At 43.4% G+C, this 17,891-nt stretch overlaps 1 protein-coding gene across 2 annotated transcripts in view; it reads right to left on the bottom strand.

Annotated features, from left to right (window-relative positions):
* The window catches only part of LOC138282757 (fibrocystin-L-like), a 735,329-nt gene that overhangs the window by 203,662 nt on the left and 513,776 nt on the right, over positions 1–17,891 (bottom strand). For both annotated transcript variants that reach the window (XM_069220628.1, XM_069220629.1), the window contains exon 56: positions 2,291–2,356. In XM_069220628.1, the coding sequence (XP_069076729.1) occupies positions 2,291–2,356 (66 nt within the window). The remainder of the gene's footprint in view (positions 1–2,290; positions 2,357–17,891) is intronic.

Raw genomic sequence — 17,891 nt, 5'->3', positions numbered from 1 at the left:
CTTGATAACTGACAACGTCTTTGTGTTATTTTGTCTTTGAGCAATCAAAGATAGAATACACTACGGAGAAGGATTCTGGCAGGGTGACTAGAAATGTGCTGAGAAAGTTACTTCCACATCAAATGATTGTTAAATCTGAGGACAGACAGATGGAGATTAGCTCTTCATCACTGAATTCAGCTAATTGAATTTCTAAGAACACATGGCCATTCTATCATTCTTGCGTTGTACCTTTTAAACTCTAATGAGATGTACGATATACGAAAACTAGCAAAAGATTTGAGATATGGGTGAGATTTTGTAAAACAAGTAAGTGTGTTGAGACTAATTTGGGGATGAAATCCGATCATTAAACGCACTCCTACCCTGGCATATTTTGGATTTCTACCACTGACACCAAAAACATGCAATAGAAGTTCTAATTGTTTGTCTTTATTTGGTGCAGTACAGGTTTCAGGGGATGAAGCTGTCCACAGATTTGGAGGTTTTCTATGGAGGCGACCATAGCACAAGTTACATTGGATGCTTTTAATTTTGTTTACGTATTGCAGAAAAATGTCTAAAATTTCACACACTGGTTAAAGTAAATCGGTAAATCAGGCTTCAAGCATTACTAGGTGAAATTTGATTATTTAACAACTATCAGGCATTGGTAAAACGTGCAGTTAACATTTGAGAACGAAAGTGGGTTGGTTACTGTGTATAAAAAAACCTCCAGGGTTCAGGGCATAAAGAATTGTGAAACTGGGTTATTTTTAAGCTCAAAAAGAACAATTGTATACACTAACTACTTGCCTCCCAGCGACGAAATGCTTTAGACATCTATATATCTGGTAACAAAAAGTCCACTCCTCCAATTTGGTGTCGGTAAGTGGCAAATTATGGCAACAATTTCCTTATATTAGTTTCTGTGAACATATGCATACCACCCCTCACATTTGTGCAGGGTTTGAGTTATAGAAAGTCCCTGATTATGCCATATATCTGATTAAAGCAGGCTCTAAACAAACAGCCTCTATTCACACCGGCTTTCTGGCAACAGGGGGCCTCTATTTTACTAGCATTTTCATTATGTCAGAGTTCTGACAAAGCAGTGTTTGGATGTATCATTGTTACAATGGTATTATTGGGCCTTCTTACTTTCTGAGGAATAGCTTTCTTTCTAACTTTGGCTTTTGAGGAATCATCTTGTGAATTGCTCTGGCAAATATACTATTAAGCATTAGTTCAATTTTACAAACTATTACTGTATGTAAACTAGGAATAAACTTGTGGTCCAGTGCCTAGGTTTCTGAAGTTCAATAAGAACGCTTTCCCCATCTGCATGTTGCTCCTATGTTAACTTTTGCTTTAACTATGCTTTAATTTAGCTGCATTGAAGGTGCCTCCACTTTTAAAAAGCACTCTACTGCATGTGGGCCACTGCTGGTCTATGCTATATGAAATGGCATCGATGTACATAAATCTGCTTCTGAATGGGAGGTAAGGGAAGGTGGGTAAAGGCCTTTTCTGAGTAGAAATATATCATGAGTTTAGGAGCACCCACAAGCTCACATGGATATGGGTAGGTGAAAACTATCTTGCACCTCTTCCTACCACAAAAACGTTGGATATTTCCCCTTGTCAATGAAGGGAGTAAACCCCTTTCCAAGACGGGAAGGGCAGAGGAACAGTAGAAGGCTGGAGTGAGTTTAGGGAAAGGGGGTTTACCCTACGAAAATGTTATTCTCCTATGTAGAAAAATTCCTTTAGTACATGATCTTTTTTATGTAAAAATATATGCTTTCATATTTAGACGCACTAACAACGAATTCACTGAGGCTTTCAGTGGTACGTCTGGAAATTTGGAAATGGTGTTGGCTTCTAGGTGTATAATTCTGTGAGTTCTGGATTGGTCTTTTCATGCCATGCAAACAGCAAGATATAACACAGGTCCATCCTTAGGGGTAAATGAAAAGTAGCAAATAGGATCAGTTTTAGGTCATGCGAGAACTATCAATTCAGACCCTGTCAGATAAGCAAATCATGCCATTTGTGCTTGCACAGTTTGTGAATCACCTTCAAAGCCTTCGTCAAAAGTAACTCAATGGATGAGAACAAAACCGTCCATCTAGAATGCAAGTTGCCATTTGCCATTCCCAAGTAGGTGTGAAGACTAGTGAAGGCAATCCTGATCCACCTATCAACAGCTGAACAAATCATAAAAATCCAATGGATGCTGCACATCAGGCCCCAAAAACAACACTTAGGGGCGAGCCTTGAAGCTTTAGTTCTGCAGTAAGGTCCTTACTTGATTTCGAATCCTGGGTGTGCAGGATCTGATGACTGGCCGCCACTGCTGCCGCCACTGCTGCCGCTAGAAAAATAAAAATAAAACAGGTTATCAAATTATCCCCAAATTTACGGTTATCCCCGAATTTGGCAAACTTGAGCTGCATGGCTAATTTACTATAAAACAGTTACTCACAACTGCTTTAGTACTATACATCCCTAGAAATGAAGATATGCAAACGGTATCCGGGGACTCTCACACTAGGGTCGCGTTGACTTGCAATGCAAAGAGCGTATGCCTGCCAGAAGTAAACAGCATGCAGCCAAACAAATACTTGCCTATTCCTGACACTCAGGAATCATGCAGTCAATGCTCTTGTCGTGGCTTGATAAATACAACATGATTTACATAGGACAGTCCTTTTCATGCTGCTCCCGGAGAATCAAAAAGTAATCGAACAATACCGCTCATATCTGCTTTAACCCATAGAAGATGCGTAGTGGGAGGCGTGTGTCTGCACCCCGTTTGATTACTATGACTAGAGTACCCGATGGGGTTCAGTATTGGGTTGAGGGCGTCAGGTGGTGAGAGATAGGTGGAAAGGCAAGGTAGGGGGTGATAGCGTGCTAAAACCAGCACGCTAAAAAAGACTGAAAGCACTTTAAACGAAATCACTGGAGCCAAGGTAGGAGGCGTTGATACCTGCAGGACCTTTATACCAGCAGTGCTTTCCACACCTCTGAAGATTAGTGCCCTGAGCTTGGGCCCAGCTTGCCCATGCAAAAAGCTGACCTTAAGAACAGTACTGCTATAGTGCGCAATGGACATTATTATTGTTATATATTGCCTAGTGTTTATTAACTCTGCAGTTGTTTCTGAAAAGGGTAATTAGGAACATTATTGCTATAGTGCATACTGTGAATAAATGTATTAAGGTGCCTAAGGGTGGTCAATACCTGTGGGGAACATTACTGTTAAACTAAGCAGAGGTAGCAGAAGTGGAAGTTTTCTTTTATAAAAGTGCAGGTCCAGTACAGGCAGCAAGGATGCAAAATGTCAACCGAGGAGGTACAATGTAGGAATTTAGGTCTTTGCTGGAGCGGGGTGGAAGCCCCAGTCAGGCAACAACCACCAGGGCAGGCCTTAGTGCTGGTGGCGCTCTGTGCGACAATATTTGTTGGCACCCCACACTGACCATTTCCACAACAGATTCCTTCACGACCACCATTTAACAGTGCCCTTTAAGTTTCCATAACCACTCTCTTGCAGATGCATTTGATTAGTTTTATAGTGCCACTCATACTAGCGTAGTGTCATAGCATCATAAGCATGTAAATCAGTGTATAAGAAATGTTACATAGGGCAGAGGGCTACACGACATAGAGCTCACATGTCATACATACTGGTAGACTGTATAGCTTAAAAGTGCTTGATCTTGAGAACCACAAATTCAGAATTTAAACAATAACGCCATGGTTGGGGGTTCTCTTTAATAAGAAAAATTAGGACACTGAAAGACTGGGGAAAATCATAACACTCTAATCTATATCTTGAAGTATGCATGAAGTTCTTTGATGACTCTTAATAGTTAGTGTTCCTCATTAACTTAAAAACTGCAAGTAACAAAAGAACCTCTCTGACAAAAGTAGTCGGAGGCATGGAACACCACAGCAGGTGCTTTTAAAGCCATAATATACCTGCAAACACAGCGCCCCCACCCGAAGTCAGCACCTGGTGCGGTGGCACCATTCACACCACCCTATAGCCAGTTCTGACAACCACAATCTTTGTCAGGATGAACCACAAAAGTCACTAAATTAACCTGAGCTTAAACCTCTGGTAGTTTGACACAATGCAGTAAGGCTTAACTTAGAGCCAAAGTGTAAAGTATTTATGCAGCACACAGACAGAAATAAAGAAAAAACACAACACAAGAAAAATCCCAAATCAATATAGAAAAATAGAATGGGCATGGTTCACAAAGGTAAACCTAGACTTAAGTCTAAGGGCCTGCTTCACAAAGGTAAATTTAGACCAAACGTCTAATTTAGACCAAAAGTCTAACTTTACTACTTTTTGATATCCACAAAGGTAAAGTTAGACCAAAAGACTAACTTAAACCAAAAGTCTAACTAAAGCCCTAAATTCACAACTTTACACTATTCACAAAGGCACTTATGAGTAGTGTCTGTAAGATTATAGAGTTTCCGCACTCTGAGCAGAATCTCCACACTCAGGGCCATATCTATACTCAGGGCGAAATCTCTGCACTCAGGTCAGAGAAACTGATAACCACACATCTGCCTAACTGGTGAGTACATACACCTGAAAACAAATAATGGCACCTGAAACCCATTAAATTCAAACTACATAAAAACAGAAATCTGTTTTTTCCAACCACATTCTACAGGCTGCCCAATGTGGGATCTGGATTGGCCCTTCCTTACTTGCTGCAAAGATGTTGCCTGTCCTTAGAAGGAAATATAAGTTCTGAGAGGAGGAGACTGACATGATAGTCAGATTTGTAGTTCCAAACCTCAAAAAACGACATGGCTTACCCCCTTACATCACCAGTGCCAAACAGAAGGCAGCCTTATGGCAGCAGTTGGAAAATGCAGTCACTGCATTTGGGAAGAATGCCCAAACTGTTACCAATGTTAAGGAAAAGTGGCAGGATGAGAGGAGATGGGGGAAGTAGAGGTTTACCAGGATAGATCTGGCTAGAAATCTTCCTGGTGAGAAAATTGGAACTCTTCTCTGTCTCACCCCACTTGAGAAGGACATCACCTCAAACATGCACCCCCACTTGCTGCATGGGCTGCCTGTGACAGACAACCATATTGTGAGGCCAGGTAATTCATGAGAACCAAGATCCTTTCTATTTCAAATATGTGTCTACTCATTTGCAGTAGTGACTATGGAAGGCACTGCATGTTTGTGCTGTAACTCATTTTTAAGGTGATGTGGTTAATTTTCTATATCACACTATAAGTCCCAGAATTCTAAGTAAACCAAATTCAAAGTTCAACTATTATCTTTTTAACCCCATCTTCACCACATGCAACAACATCAAATATAACTCCACCACACAGATCACATGGACTGACCACTCCACTGTCCACTTAAAAATCAATATATTTCAAGCCAACACCCCTACCACGTTCAGCACTCCAAGCTGCAGCAGGGGCAAAATCACAGAAATAGGCTGGCTCAGCCCCCTCAGCACTGATCAGTTTACCCCCACAGACAACTTTGACAATTATATAAACAACGTATATAACTGGATAAAGAACTGTGCAGGCTCTATCGCACCCATCAAACACAACAAGCATAGTAGGTCAAACAAGCAGGCCAGCTGGTACACAGAAGACCTTCAATGCACCAAATAACACTGTAAACAGCTGGAAAGAAAATGAAGAGCCAGCCGTAACACCACCAAGAGAACTACCTATAAAGCTGTACACAGACACTATCACCAGCAAATTAGAGACACCAAGAAAAAAGCACTGGAGGATCGCATCAAGGAAACTCTAACAGCTGCAAGGAGATCGTCTTGATCATTAAGGATTTCACTTTGCCCTCAGCTACTGTCAACAACATTGCTGCCTCCCAACAACTCTGCAACAACCTATACAACTTCTTCTGCAGCCAAACCGTGAACATCTACAGCAACTTCACACACTAACCCAACACCAGAGAATTCAATGCTAACCTACCCATCACCAACCAAGAAGGTCACCTGACTGAATGGACAACCCTCTACAGAAATGACATGGCAGCAATCATGCAGGCCATCCACTCAGGGGCCCAACGGACTCATGCCCCGACCACATCTTCAACATGGGGACATCTCCAATCAGCAGCACCCTGGCCCACACCATCAACACCTACATAACATCCATCACTTTCCCTAATTAATAAAAAGTTGCAGAAATCAACACCCTTTTCAAGAAACCCACAGTCAAGTTGAATATACTGAGCAACTTCCGACCCTGCTCCTCTATCCAGCCAAAGTGATTGAGAAGGCCATCAACAAGCAACTCACAACCCACCTCTCACTTGTCCATCTTTTAGACAACACTAAATCGGGATTCAGAAAGAACCACAGCACTGAAACAACACTCATCATGGCCACCGACATTCAAAACATCCAGGACTAAGGAGAAACAGTGGCCCTGATCCTGCTCCCCTCTCTACGGCCTTTGACACTGTCTACCACAATATCCACATCAGAAGACTCTATGAGATTGGCATACAATGATCCACTCTCACATAGATCTGACCCTTCCTCACAGGAAGAAGCCAAATAGGCTGCCACCCTTCATTTCATAGACCATGATACTGATATGCGGTGTCCCACAGGGATCGTCCCTCAGCCCCACTCTTTGTGACATATAAATGACACTCCTTGCCAACATCATCCAATCACGAGAGATCACCGTCATCTCCTACTCTGATGACACCCAACTCATTCTTTCCCTGATGGACAAGACAAACACCACCAAAACCAACTTCACCAACTGCATGACCATTGCAGCAAACTGGAGGCAAACTAACAAGCTCAATTCTGACAAGACAAAAGTTCTGGTCTTTGGCAACAAGACCTCCCTGTGAGATTCCACCTGGTGGCTGTCGGAGCCAGGACCAACACCCACACCAACTGACCATGCACAAATTCTAGGGATCATCCTAGATGACAAGTTCAACTTGACAGCTCAAGTCAATGCAGTATGCAACCTCAGCTTCTAATCCTATGCATGCTGCAAAGGATCTTCAGATGATTGCCTCAGAACACCAAACTAACCATCAGACAAGCACTCATCACCAGCAGGCTGGATTACGAAACACTCCCTATGCCAGAATCGTCAAACTGCTCTTTCACAGACTCCAGACCATCCAGAACACAGCTGCAAGACTCATACTCAACCACCCATGCTGACCCCACATCACAAAACACCTCAGGATGCTTCACTGGAACCCCATTCATAAGCACAGCCAATTAAAACATACCACACACACATACAAAGCCCTACACAACACAGAACCAGAATACCCAAACAGCAGCATACACTTTCACCTACTCAGCAGACACCTATGCTTTGCCTCACTCAAGCACACTCCCTACATCCGCAAAAGCAAACCTGTCTCATTCTGCTACATCGCACCTAAGACATGGAATGACCTCCCCAACACATCAGAGCCTCCTCCTCACTTCTTGTGTTCCGCAAGAAGCTGAAAAGCTGGATCTTCATATAAGTACCTTAGGACCACACATCTATACACCTTGCCCATGCATCTGGATACTCTCTTGGGTGATTAGTATGCTATACAAATCAACATAACATAACATGACACAAAATAACATAACCTAACAAGACAAAACTTAACATAACTAGTTTCCAGGCTTGGTGGGAAACAGGCACTGGCAATCATGACTCTTTGATGATGATGTGCACATCCTCCTTACACATGGACACACTTTGGCTGGTTGGTGCAGGCTCATGCACCCCGTGAGAGGAGAAAATGTGAAAGGCAGCAAGGGAAACAGACAGGGTTGAAGACCTTGGAAACACAACAATAGTAGGTTGGGCGGGTCTTGGGGCTAAGCAGATAATATAGCTTCATTCAAGTTGATGATGGAGGCATTTATGCTTTGAAGCTGCTCAGAATGTGTCTCTTGGAGCATCTGGCGTTAATCCAAACTGACCTGGAAGCCCCAAGATATCAGAGTCTTGACATCATCATTAGCCCTCATCCCTACCTGGAGTGCAGTCAAAGGAACCAACACACATGGAGGGGATTAGAATTCACATAAGGGGTGTGAAACTATATAAAGGGCCTAACATAACTAGTGGATGAAGAGAAAAAAGTGTCAACCAGCTGGTCACGCACCTGCATACCCTCCCCGCTATTTGGGACAACACCCCGGTTCCTTGGAGTTTCAAACTGGTGAGGGTTCTGAGGTGTACGCCTTGACATATTGCAGTGTTGTGCCAGGCACAATAGGCTACTATTATCTTGCACACAGCCTTAGAGGAGTACAGCAGCACTCCCTTTGTACAGTCAAGACATCTGAATCACTACTTTAGGAGACTGAAAGTCCACTCTATGATGGCTCGTGTACAGTGGTTGCATATCTTTACAGTGTGAGGAGATGAGGAGAGAGTAAATCCGCAGCATCACCTGGAAGGGAAAATAATGAAATTTGAAAATGGACCACTCTCTTCTGTATATTACATTATATATGGAACACTACATGCAGTGTCTTTTAGGGTCATTTATTTGGTATGAGTATGAGTCGTTTGGTATGGTTGCGGATATGTAACCAACATTTATACATATTAGACCTGTATGGTGCACTAGCATTTACCCATAAGCCACATATTCCCAATTTCTACTCTACCGAGCAGCATGTAAGAGGTGACGTGCGGAATACGAAGCTGTTGCGTATACTGTCTGGGAACACAACACACGCATTGGTGAAGCAGCCACTAGTGTCACACACACCCTGCCCATTGATGGAGTGCCAATGGTGTCTATTGTGGAAAATGTGTGCTGTGTAGTGAGGTGGTTGAAGTGCCACATGAGTGCAATCAATTGTACCTACCACGCGTGGGAAGTGGAAAATTATGTAAAAATCCTGAACAACCCTTTGCCTTCCTGGCTGAAATGTGAGGTCCTGCTTTGGTTTGCAACCTCCTATTTATGTATCTCAGTACTTGATGCAAGCATCGGACTGGCTTTCTTCAGAAACACCAAAAATGTCACTGGACAGCCTTTGAGAGCTGCTAAGACCTTCACTTAGGCTGGGATGGCATAGGGGCAGAATCTCTCAGAATCAATATCCTGCTCCCACTCAGAAACCATGTCCAAGATGACATCAAGTGGGAAACGAAATCTGGAGATTACATTTTGGCTGAACATCCCAAAAATGTTGATCCATTGTCTGAAAGTCCTCTCAGCTCTTCTCCTCCTCTTTATTCTTTCTCATAATAAGGGACAAACCCAGACACATTCACTGACATGTTGAAAGGCCTGAAAGAGTCTGTTTCTGCTTGCTCATTGCTAACAACATTCTGGTGAAGCTGGGTGGGGGGTGTGGTAAACACATTCACAGGTATGTGTGAAGTGGTTGAAACACTGCTTGAAATGTGAGGTTCATGTTGAGGCTTTGACTTGTGTCTAACCTTCACACCTGAACAGGCTTTTGCAGGACAGATATCTCATTATCTCGTTTTCAGTGCAAGACGAAATGTTGTTACAATTTCAATTTTCATTTTGTGCTTGCAACTCGTAGGATAATGTGACTAAGCTTTTGGTAATATTTTAGTTACTATTTTTTCAATGTTTTAGAGGTGGGCATTACCCGTCTCACAAATCCTTCCAAGATACTCTTAATATAGCTACCTGCTCAAACCTAGACCCCTCACATTTGATCCACAGTTACGTGTGCCCCTCACTCATTGGCCATTACAGAATATAGTCATATGTTGCCACACTATGCTGTTTCTTACATTAAATTACATACATATGGGGCAAGCAGAGGATTGACAATGCAATGAATTTTTTGTGTTTGTATTTTGCAGTACTGTTTGTAGTACTAATACATGTAGTATATGATGTGGCTTCTGAATTTGAGCCTATGTGCTGAGGCAGGCACCTCTGTCTGCCCTAGTATTTCATTGTGGTGAGCTCTACCATGAGTGCAAAGATTCCACCCTGAGTGCAGAGATTGCGTAAGTGTTTTTGTGAATACCAAAAAGTTGTAAATTTAGACTTAAGTCTAAGTTTACCTTTGTGAATTAGGCCCAATATATTTTATTGAATAAAATGAAACCAGATTAAAATATTTCAATGACTAGAATCAGAGAAATGCACATTTAAAGTTTTACATTAAGACAGTGGCTAGAGACACAAAGCGCCAACAGCAGTTATCTGGTCACACTGGACCAGGACAAAGTCACAAGTTCAGGCAGACTGCTATGGAGTGCGTCCCCGCAAACAGGACCGAGTTGCACTAGCTGGGAGTTGTCCCTTTGTATCTTTGGGGTTGAGATGCACAGTCCTGCATCAGCCTAAGGTGTGGTTCATCGGTTCTGGTGAAACTGCCAGCCAGGAGCTTTTGAGGTGTTGTAAAGCGAGGCCCAGCACTAGACTGTGCCATGCTGCATCATTTCTGATGAAGCCACTGAGCAGGAGCTGTGAGGCTCTTCAATGCGAGGTCCTGCTTCAGGTTGCCTTGTGCTGCAGTTCAGGTGAAGCACTGATCAGAAGCTGTGTGGTGCTGTGATGCGAAATCCTGCATCAGGTTGTGTCATGCTCTATCAATTCCAATGAAGCCACTGATCTGGAGCTGCAAGGGGCTGAAATGTGAGGGCCTATGTTGCTTTGTATTGCACTCCGTTGGTTGAGATGAAACTTCAGTTGCACCACAGAGTACACTTTGATGCCATCCAAGGGTCCAGGACCTTTGGAGGCACCCTTTGGGAATCAGCGACTCATTCCAGTAGAGGCCAACCGAGCTCAGGCAGAATCAATGTAGATCTAGGTTGGTCCAGTGTAGCAAGTTAGCAAGTTAGCTGGGGCTGTTGCAGGGAGGCCTCTGGCATTTGTTGTGTCCCTCTAGCTCGCACAAGAGGTCAGCCAAACCTCTCTTGGAGTCACTCAGGTTAGCCTGGGATGAAGGGTAGTGGGTTCAGTACTCCTTCAACGCAATCCTAAGCATTGGGGCAGTCCTCTGGCAGCAGGGCAGTCTTCCTTCTGTAAGGTCCACAGGTCCAGGAGTGTTCTGAATGGTGGCTGTGGAGGTCCAATATTTATAAGTGCTGCCAGCGTTTGTGTGTGATGGGAACATAGGATACCAGCAGAAAACATACATGATTAGGACAAAGAATTCCAATCTTCTAAAAGGGGCATTTTCAGAATTGTAAGGTGAAATCCAACTTAACTATTAAAGAGAGCTTCAAATTAGAATTTATTTTAGAGGAAACAACATACTGCTACCTTCTCCCAATCCAAAGTTATCACTTATGATATGTAATAAGGTAACCCATTGTTAGTCAATGGGAGAGATAGGCCTTGCAACAGTGAAAAACGACAGTACGAGTTTTTCACTGCTAGGACATGTAAAACTTACGCATCCTATACATTAAATACAAAGCACTCTGCCCTATTAACCTTTAGGGCCTACCATAGAGGTGATTTATATATGTTAAAACGCAAAGCTTTGGCCTGGCAAAAGGTTTATTGTGAAAGTTCAAAATAGGAGTTGAAAACTGCACTACAGTCTGCAAAGGCAGGCATGAGATGTGCTTAAAAAGGGTACTTTACTGCGTGGCACAATCAGTGCTGCAAGCCCACTAGAAGCATTTAATTTAGAGGCCCTAGGTACTGTTATTACCATTTGCTAGGGACTTACAAGTGGTCCAAATTTAGCATGCTAGAAGGAGAGAGCACAAGCACTTTAGCACTGGTTAGCAGTGGAAAAGTACACACAGTCCTAATGGCAACAAAAACTAATCACATAAAACTGGAGAGGTGAAGGCAAAATATCTGGGGAAGACCATGCCAAGCATGTCAGGTCTAACATATAGCATTAATAGAAGAAAGGACAGTGGGAAGACAGAGCAGAAGACTATGTCGGGTGTCTTTCTACCCTGAACAGTACACACAGGAAAAAGTGTGGGGTGGGAGAACAGACCTTCTTTACGTGTTGGAGTAGAGGACTGCTGCAGGGGTCACCCTACAAGCAGTTGAGAATCCTCCAGCCTGCACTCAGTCACTCATAGCCGGCTCTAAAGAGGTTCACTAAACATACATTAAAGATGGTCTGTTGACTCCTACATTACCACAGCCAAGCCTTTCTTAACCTCAAATGGGGGTCACAAACTGTCAGCGACCTTGAAGACCCCCCTCAATCAATGCTACATGACCAAAGCTGCCCCCAAGTCAATTATAAACAAGTCCCTAGTCACCCTTGAGACCATTGGTCAATCCCAATACACCCTGTACATGCTTTCAGACAGTCATCTTGGATCAATAAAAGATCATCAGAAACCATCAGATCTACTACAGTCCCTCGGTTACTTGCAATAGACCCTTAATTCTGACTAACAAACCCTGCCAAGTGAGCTGAGGTCTTTCAAAACCATCCTTAACCTTCCACCAGCCAATCATATTTCACACTTCAATGGTCCTCAGAAGACCCAAGAGACATTTAGGCCCTCATTATGTATATGGTGGTTCAGACTGCCAAGTCGGCGACGGCAGAAAAGACCACCACTGGCATGGCTGTCTGTACTGCCATATAAACAACAAAGAGAGGGCCGCCTGTGGCGGCCTTCCGCCACTGCCAGGCTACCGCCGACAGGCAGCCTGACGATGGCGGATAACATTATCCGATTAGGCAGCGCTGCAAGCAGCGATGCCCTCCGGATAATGTACCCTGATTCCCCCAGCCTTTCCCTGGCAGGTTCCCCCGCCAGAGAAAGGCTGGCAGAAGGGGTGCTTTGGGGCCCCCCTGGGGGCCCCTGCACTGCCCATGCACTTGGCATGGGCAGTGCATGAGCCTCTGAGCAGTGGCCCATCGTGCTGGTCGCAGTGATCTGCACGGCGGGTGCTGCTGCACCCACCGCACAGCGGCATTGACAGCGGCTCCATGTAGTTCTGCCGGCAATGTCCCGGCCATGCATTCTGCTGGGCCGGCAGGCAGAAACAATGTTTCTGCCCGCCGGCCCAGCAGAATGTTCATTATGCAGCCGGCGGGGTCCAAGGGGGGCTGGCAGTCAGTGAAATGACCACCAGCATGAACACAGCCGTAAACACGGCCGTGTTCATAATGACCCGCTTAGTCAGCCAGTGAGATAAATACTTAATTTTCGTAAGCCCCAAGATGACCCTCACATTTAATCTATCTCTCACAGACCATCAGCTGATTTCAGAGACTCTCAACCCCAATCTCTTAACATCTCCTACACTATTCTTAATATTCCATCACCCAGCCCTTTAGAGCACCTCAGCTGTCACTCACGTCATCTGTGCTGATCCTCCACTATAAGCATAATTCCTCTGAAAGTCTTCAGAACCTCACTTTGAGCCCCAGTAAACTGTTTGTCCCTTGCCATCAGAGCCTTTAGACACACCCTATAAGCATCAAAAAACATTTTTTTATACCAGTGCACTCTATAAATGTTCATCCTTACACCTGTCACCAGAGACCCATTCCCAGATTTTAGAGTCAAACGCTTGCCACTAATCTGCAACTGTTAGGTTGCCAATTTTGTTTAATGTAAAATCTGGATGGTTGTGTATCAGAGTATCAGAATATCAAGGGAGAACTATTGAAGTATCAAAATATCATAGCCTGAAAATCAAGGACCAAAATTGGAGAAGGTAACAACGTATGTAAGTAAATTTAAACATCTACATACCTTCAAAGTGAATATACATTTTCAATGTAATTATAACTGGAGTTAAGTAAAGTAATCGTACACTCCTAAATGCACTGACACAATATTTTGGTCTTTGTAAATCATGCTGCAATATTTTAGCACAATATATGCCACACAAAATTAGGTAGTAAACCATCAGGCCTTTACGCCCTTTACAAGAGAAACAGTGTGTCCCTTTATACCAATCTTTAGCACACACAAGGTACTTACATACATATGCACAAAAACACATCTATAAACTGTTTCATTTGTAATGCATCCACAAACTTGTAGATTAGTACAATTGTTAATGAATCTTTTGCATAGCAATGTGTAGGTTGAAATCTAAGTAAGAAAGTTGAGCGGGTTCACACCATTGTTGCAGAGATCTTTGTGTAACCTGTGGGTTACAAGATTTGAGGTTTGTTTGTAGTTCAGTGGGTTGTGGCCTTGCTGCAAACATCTGCCTAGGACCTGCATTACCATTACCAAGGTTTGAATTCTTGCAGGGCTAAAGTAATCGTGATTGTTCAGATATTGATAATGTGAATGCTGTTAAGATGGGCAGTAGCATTACCAAGTGTGCAAAAGCAATTAACTTTCTATGTTGTAGTATGTAAAGAGGCATTATAGAACAATTACACATATATAGCTATGTACAAGTTACATTATGTATTTTTGAATGTCCACACAAACTCCATGCTTAGTATGAAGCAGAATACAGTAACTGTCCTCTCCTTGTCACAGACTATTTCTTAACTTCTTTCTAAATCTTTAGGGTTTTGCAGAACATTTTAAAATTTTGATTCATCAATTAGCCTGCTTGCTAAATATCAAGACCCAATATTACATTTTCTCCTAAATACATACTGTAGGCCTGATTTAGAATTTGGCAGATCTTGTGCTATGTTACAAACGTGTAGGATAACCTCTCCGCCATCCAAGATGTGCATTATAGCCTGTGGCAGTGGATGTCCATCACCTTTTGAATGAATATTCCATGACACAAACTTTCAATAAGGCCCAGAGGATGTGTGCCTAAAATACAAAGTCATAATGGAATAAAGTGCACTCAATACACTTACTATTCAAAGTACACTAACATCCTCTTAATAATACATAGCATCAGAAAGTGGATTATTATTTCGAGAAGAGGAAACCCTTATCAACATACCCTGAGCAGATCCCAATGCAAGTGTAGGTGAATCACTGTTCAAGCCCTGTAAGCTATGGCACAAGAAGCAGGATATTCCTCAGAGAAATATGTATTAATTTCAAGCATTAATAATTCTAAAATACAAAACAGCACAATAAAAATACACCGAAACATTTAAATTCAGATATGGAGAACCAAAGACCATTTTTTTTAAATTGAGGCGCTTTAATTCCAGTGCACAGATCAGTAGCTGTCATTAGCTTGTCCATGTGGACCTCGGTTGTGGTGCAGGTAGGAGCTCTCTGATAGCCTCTGAGGGTTTCTCTGGCTTCAGCTCTTGTGTGTGGTCTAAATCCAGGGTGTGAGTCAGTAAAAACCATACTGTTTGTCTTGGACACCTCTGAATCTTAGGCAGCAGCATATTTTCAAGCTCCAGCTCTTCAGACAACAGTCAAGCTGATCCCAGAGCTCTGTCCTTGCTCCTGGAGTGCTCTATCATGCTCTCCACTGTCACAGCTTTAGAACCCATCACCTCAAGAGTTTTAGTTCCAGCACCTGCCTCACAGTTATTACTCCAGAATATGCTGCAAGATCAAGATCCAATTATGATTGTGGTGTTAGCCAGTCAGGGATTCAGTCTGCGTGCCTTGTGTACACTTTGCAGTTTTGCACATGAAGACTGTGTTTGGTATGCCACCTGCAAATTTTTTCCTAATTTTACCGTGCTACGAGCATGGTGTTGTGGCACAAAATTCACCTGGACCTTGCCGTAGTCTAGTTGTCTTGGCACAATAGTCCCTTGTTAGAAATTGGGTTTTTGGTTGGCAGTCAGGTTACCCTCTGTCCAAGCAAGAACCCTCACTCTAGTCAGGGTAAGTCACCCACAATCCAAATTATCCTGTGCCCACCCTCTGGTAGCTTGGCACGAGCAGTCAGGATTAACTTAGAAGGCAATGTGTAAAGTATTTCTGCAATAAATTGTACAATAACACAATATAGCACCACAAAAATACACCACACAGTGTTTAGAAAAATATATAATATTTATCTGGATATTTGCAGGTCAAAACAAATAAAGATGCAATATGAAATTGTAGAGATATCACTGAAAAGTGATATAAAGTGTCTTAAGTCTTTAAAAAGCAAACAAAGTCTCTTTCAAGCACAAAGTACCTGGTTTAAAGTGGAAAATGTCCGCAAAGGGCCGCAGAAGAAGAGATACGTGGAAAAATGGTGTGTCCGTCGTTTTCTCCCCTGCACACACGGACTTGCGTCGTTATTTTTCATGCGGGGAAGTTGTGCGTCGTTTTCCGGCGCACGGACAGTCTCTATCTGTGGTTTGCAGGATTACCAGATGTCCCAGGGTCTGTGCGTGGATTCTTCAGCTTGTTTTCCGGCTGCGCATCGTTCCGCGAGGCTGTGCGTGGAATTTTCTTCAGCAGGCGTCGTGTCGATTTCCCCTCTGGAAGTCGGGTGGCGTTGTCCATGCGGGGCCGTGCGTCAAAGTTCCGGCCTCTCCATAGGCGTTGCATTGAGCAGCGTCAGCGTGCAGCGATTTTCTCGCCGCGGAGCAAGCTGTGCGTCAAAATCTTCGGCGCACGAAGAGTCCAAATGAAAAAGAGAAGTCTTTTTGGTCCTGAGACTTCAGGGAACAGGAGGCAAGCTCTATTCAAGCCCTTGGAGAGCACTTTTACAGCCAGACAAGAGTTCAGGAAGGCAGCAGTCCTTTGTAGAAAGCAGACAGGTGAGTCCTTTGAGCAGCCAGGCAGTTCTTCTTGGCAGGATGTAGTTTCTGCTTCAGGTTTCTTCTCCAGCAAGTTTCTGAGGTGGTAGGGCAGAGGCCCTGTTTTATACCCAAATGTGCCTTTGAAGTGGGGGAGACTTCAAAGAGTTGCTTAGGAGTGCACCAGGTCCCCTTTTAGTTCAATCCTGTCTGCCAGCATCCCAGTAGGGGGTGTGGCAGTCCTTTGTGTGAGAGCAGGCCCTCCACCCTCCCAGCCCAGGAAGACCCATTCAAAATGCAGATGTATGCAAGTGAGGCTGAGTACCCTGTGATTGGGGTGTGTCTGAGTGAATGTACATGAAGCTGTCAACTAAGCCCAGCCAGACGTGGATTGTAAGACACAGAAAGATTTAAGTCCAAAGAAATGCTCACTTTCTAAAAGTGGCATTACTAGAACAGTAATATTAAATCCGACTTCACCAGTCAGCAGGATTTTGTATTACCATTCTGGCCATACTAAATATGACCTTCCTGCTTCTTTCAGATCAGCAGCTGCCACTTCAACAATGTATGAGCGCAGCCCCAGTGTTAGCCTATGAAGGGAGCAGGCCTCACAGTAGTGTAAAAACGAATTTAGGAGTTTTATACTACCAGGACATATAGACTACACAGGTACATGTCCTGCCTTTTACCCACACAGCACCCTGCTCTAGGGGTTACCTAGGGCACACATTAGGGGTGACCTTTATGTAGAAAAAGGGGAGTTTTAGGCTTGGTGAGTACTTTTAAATGCCAAGTCGAAGTGGCAGTGAAACTGCACACAGGCCTTGCAATGGCAGGCCTGAGACAAGGTTAAGGGGCTACTTAAGTCGGTGGCACAACCAGTGCTGCAGGCCCACTAGTAGCATTTAATCTACAGGCCCTGGGCACATACAGTGCACATTACTAGGGACTTATAGGTAAATTAAATAGTCCAATTGGGTATGATCCAATGTTACCATGTTTAAAGGGAGAGAGCATATGCACTTTAGAACTGGTTAGCAGTGGTAAAGTGCGCAGAGTCTAAAAACCAGCAAAAAAGAGAAGGAGGAAGGCAAAAATTCTGGGGATAACCCTGCAGAAGGGCCATTTCCAACATCCCTTCTTTGCATTCTTAGTATATATAGAATTTAATCCTGATTACACTTTCTCAAGAATCTAGCACGACCAAGGTTATGGGTTTCTACCAAGCAGCATTTCAGAACGGAGCACTCTCTGTTTTTGTCTCAATGTATGACGTAGTGCACAAAGAAAGATAGAATTCCAGAACTT

The sequence above is a fragment of the Pleurodeles waltl genome, chromosome 2_2, assembly GCF_031143425.1.
Source record: "Pleurodeles waltl isolate 20211129_DDA chromosome 2_2, aPleWal1.hap1.20221129, whole genome shotgun sequence".
NCBI classification, from domain to species: Eukaryota; Metazoa; Chordata; class Amphibia; order Caudata; family Salamandridae; genus Pleurodeles; species Pleurodeles waltl.
The sequence above is the reverse complement of the archived record's forward strand: the minus strand, read 5'-3'. Positions and strand labels throughout refer to the sequence as shown.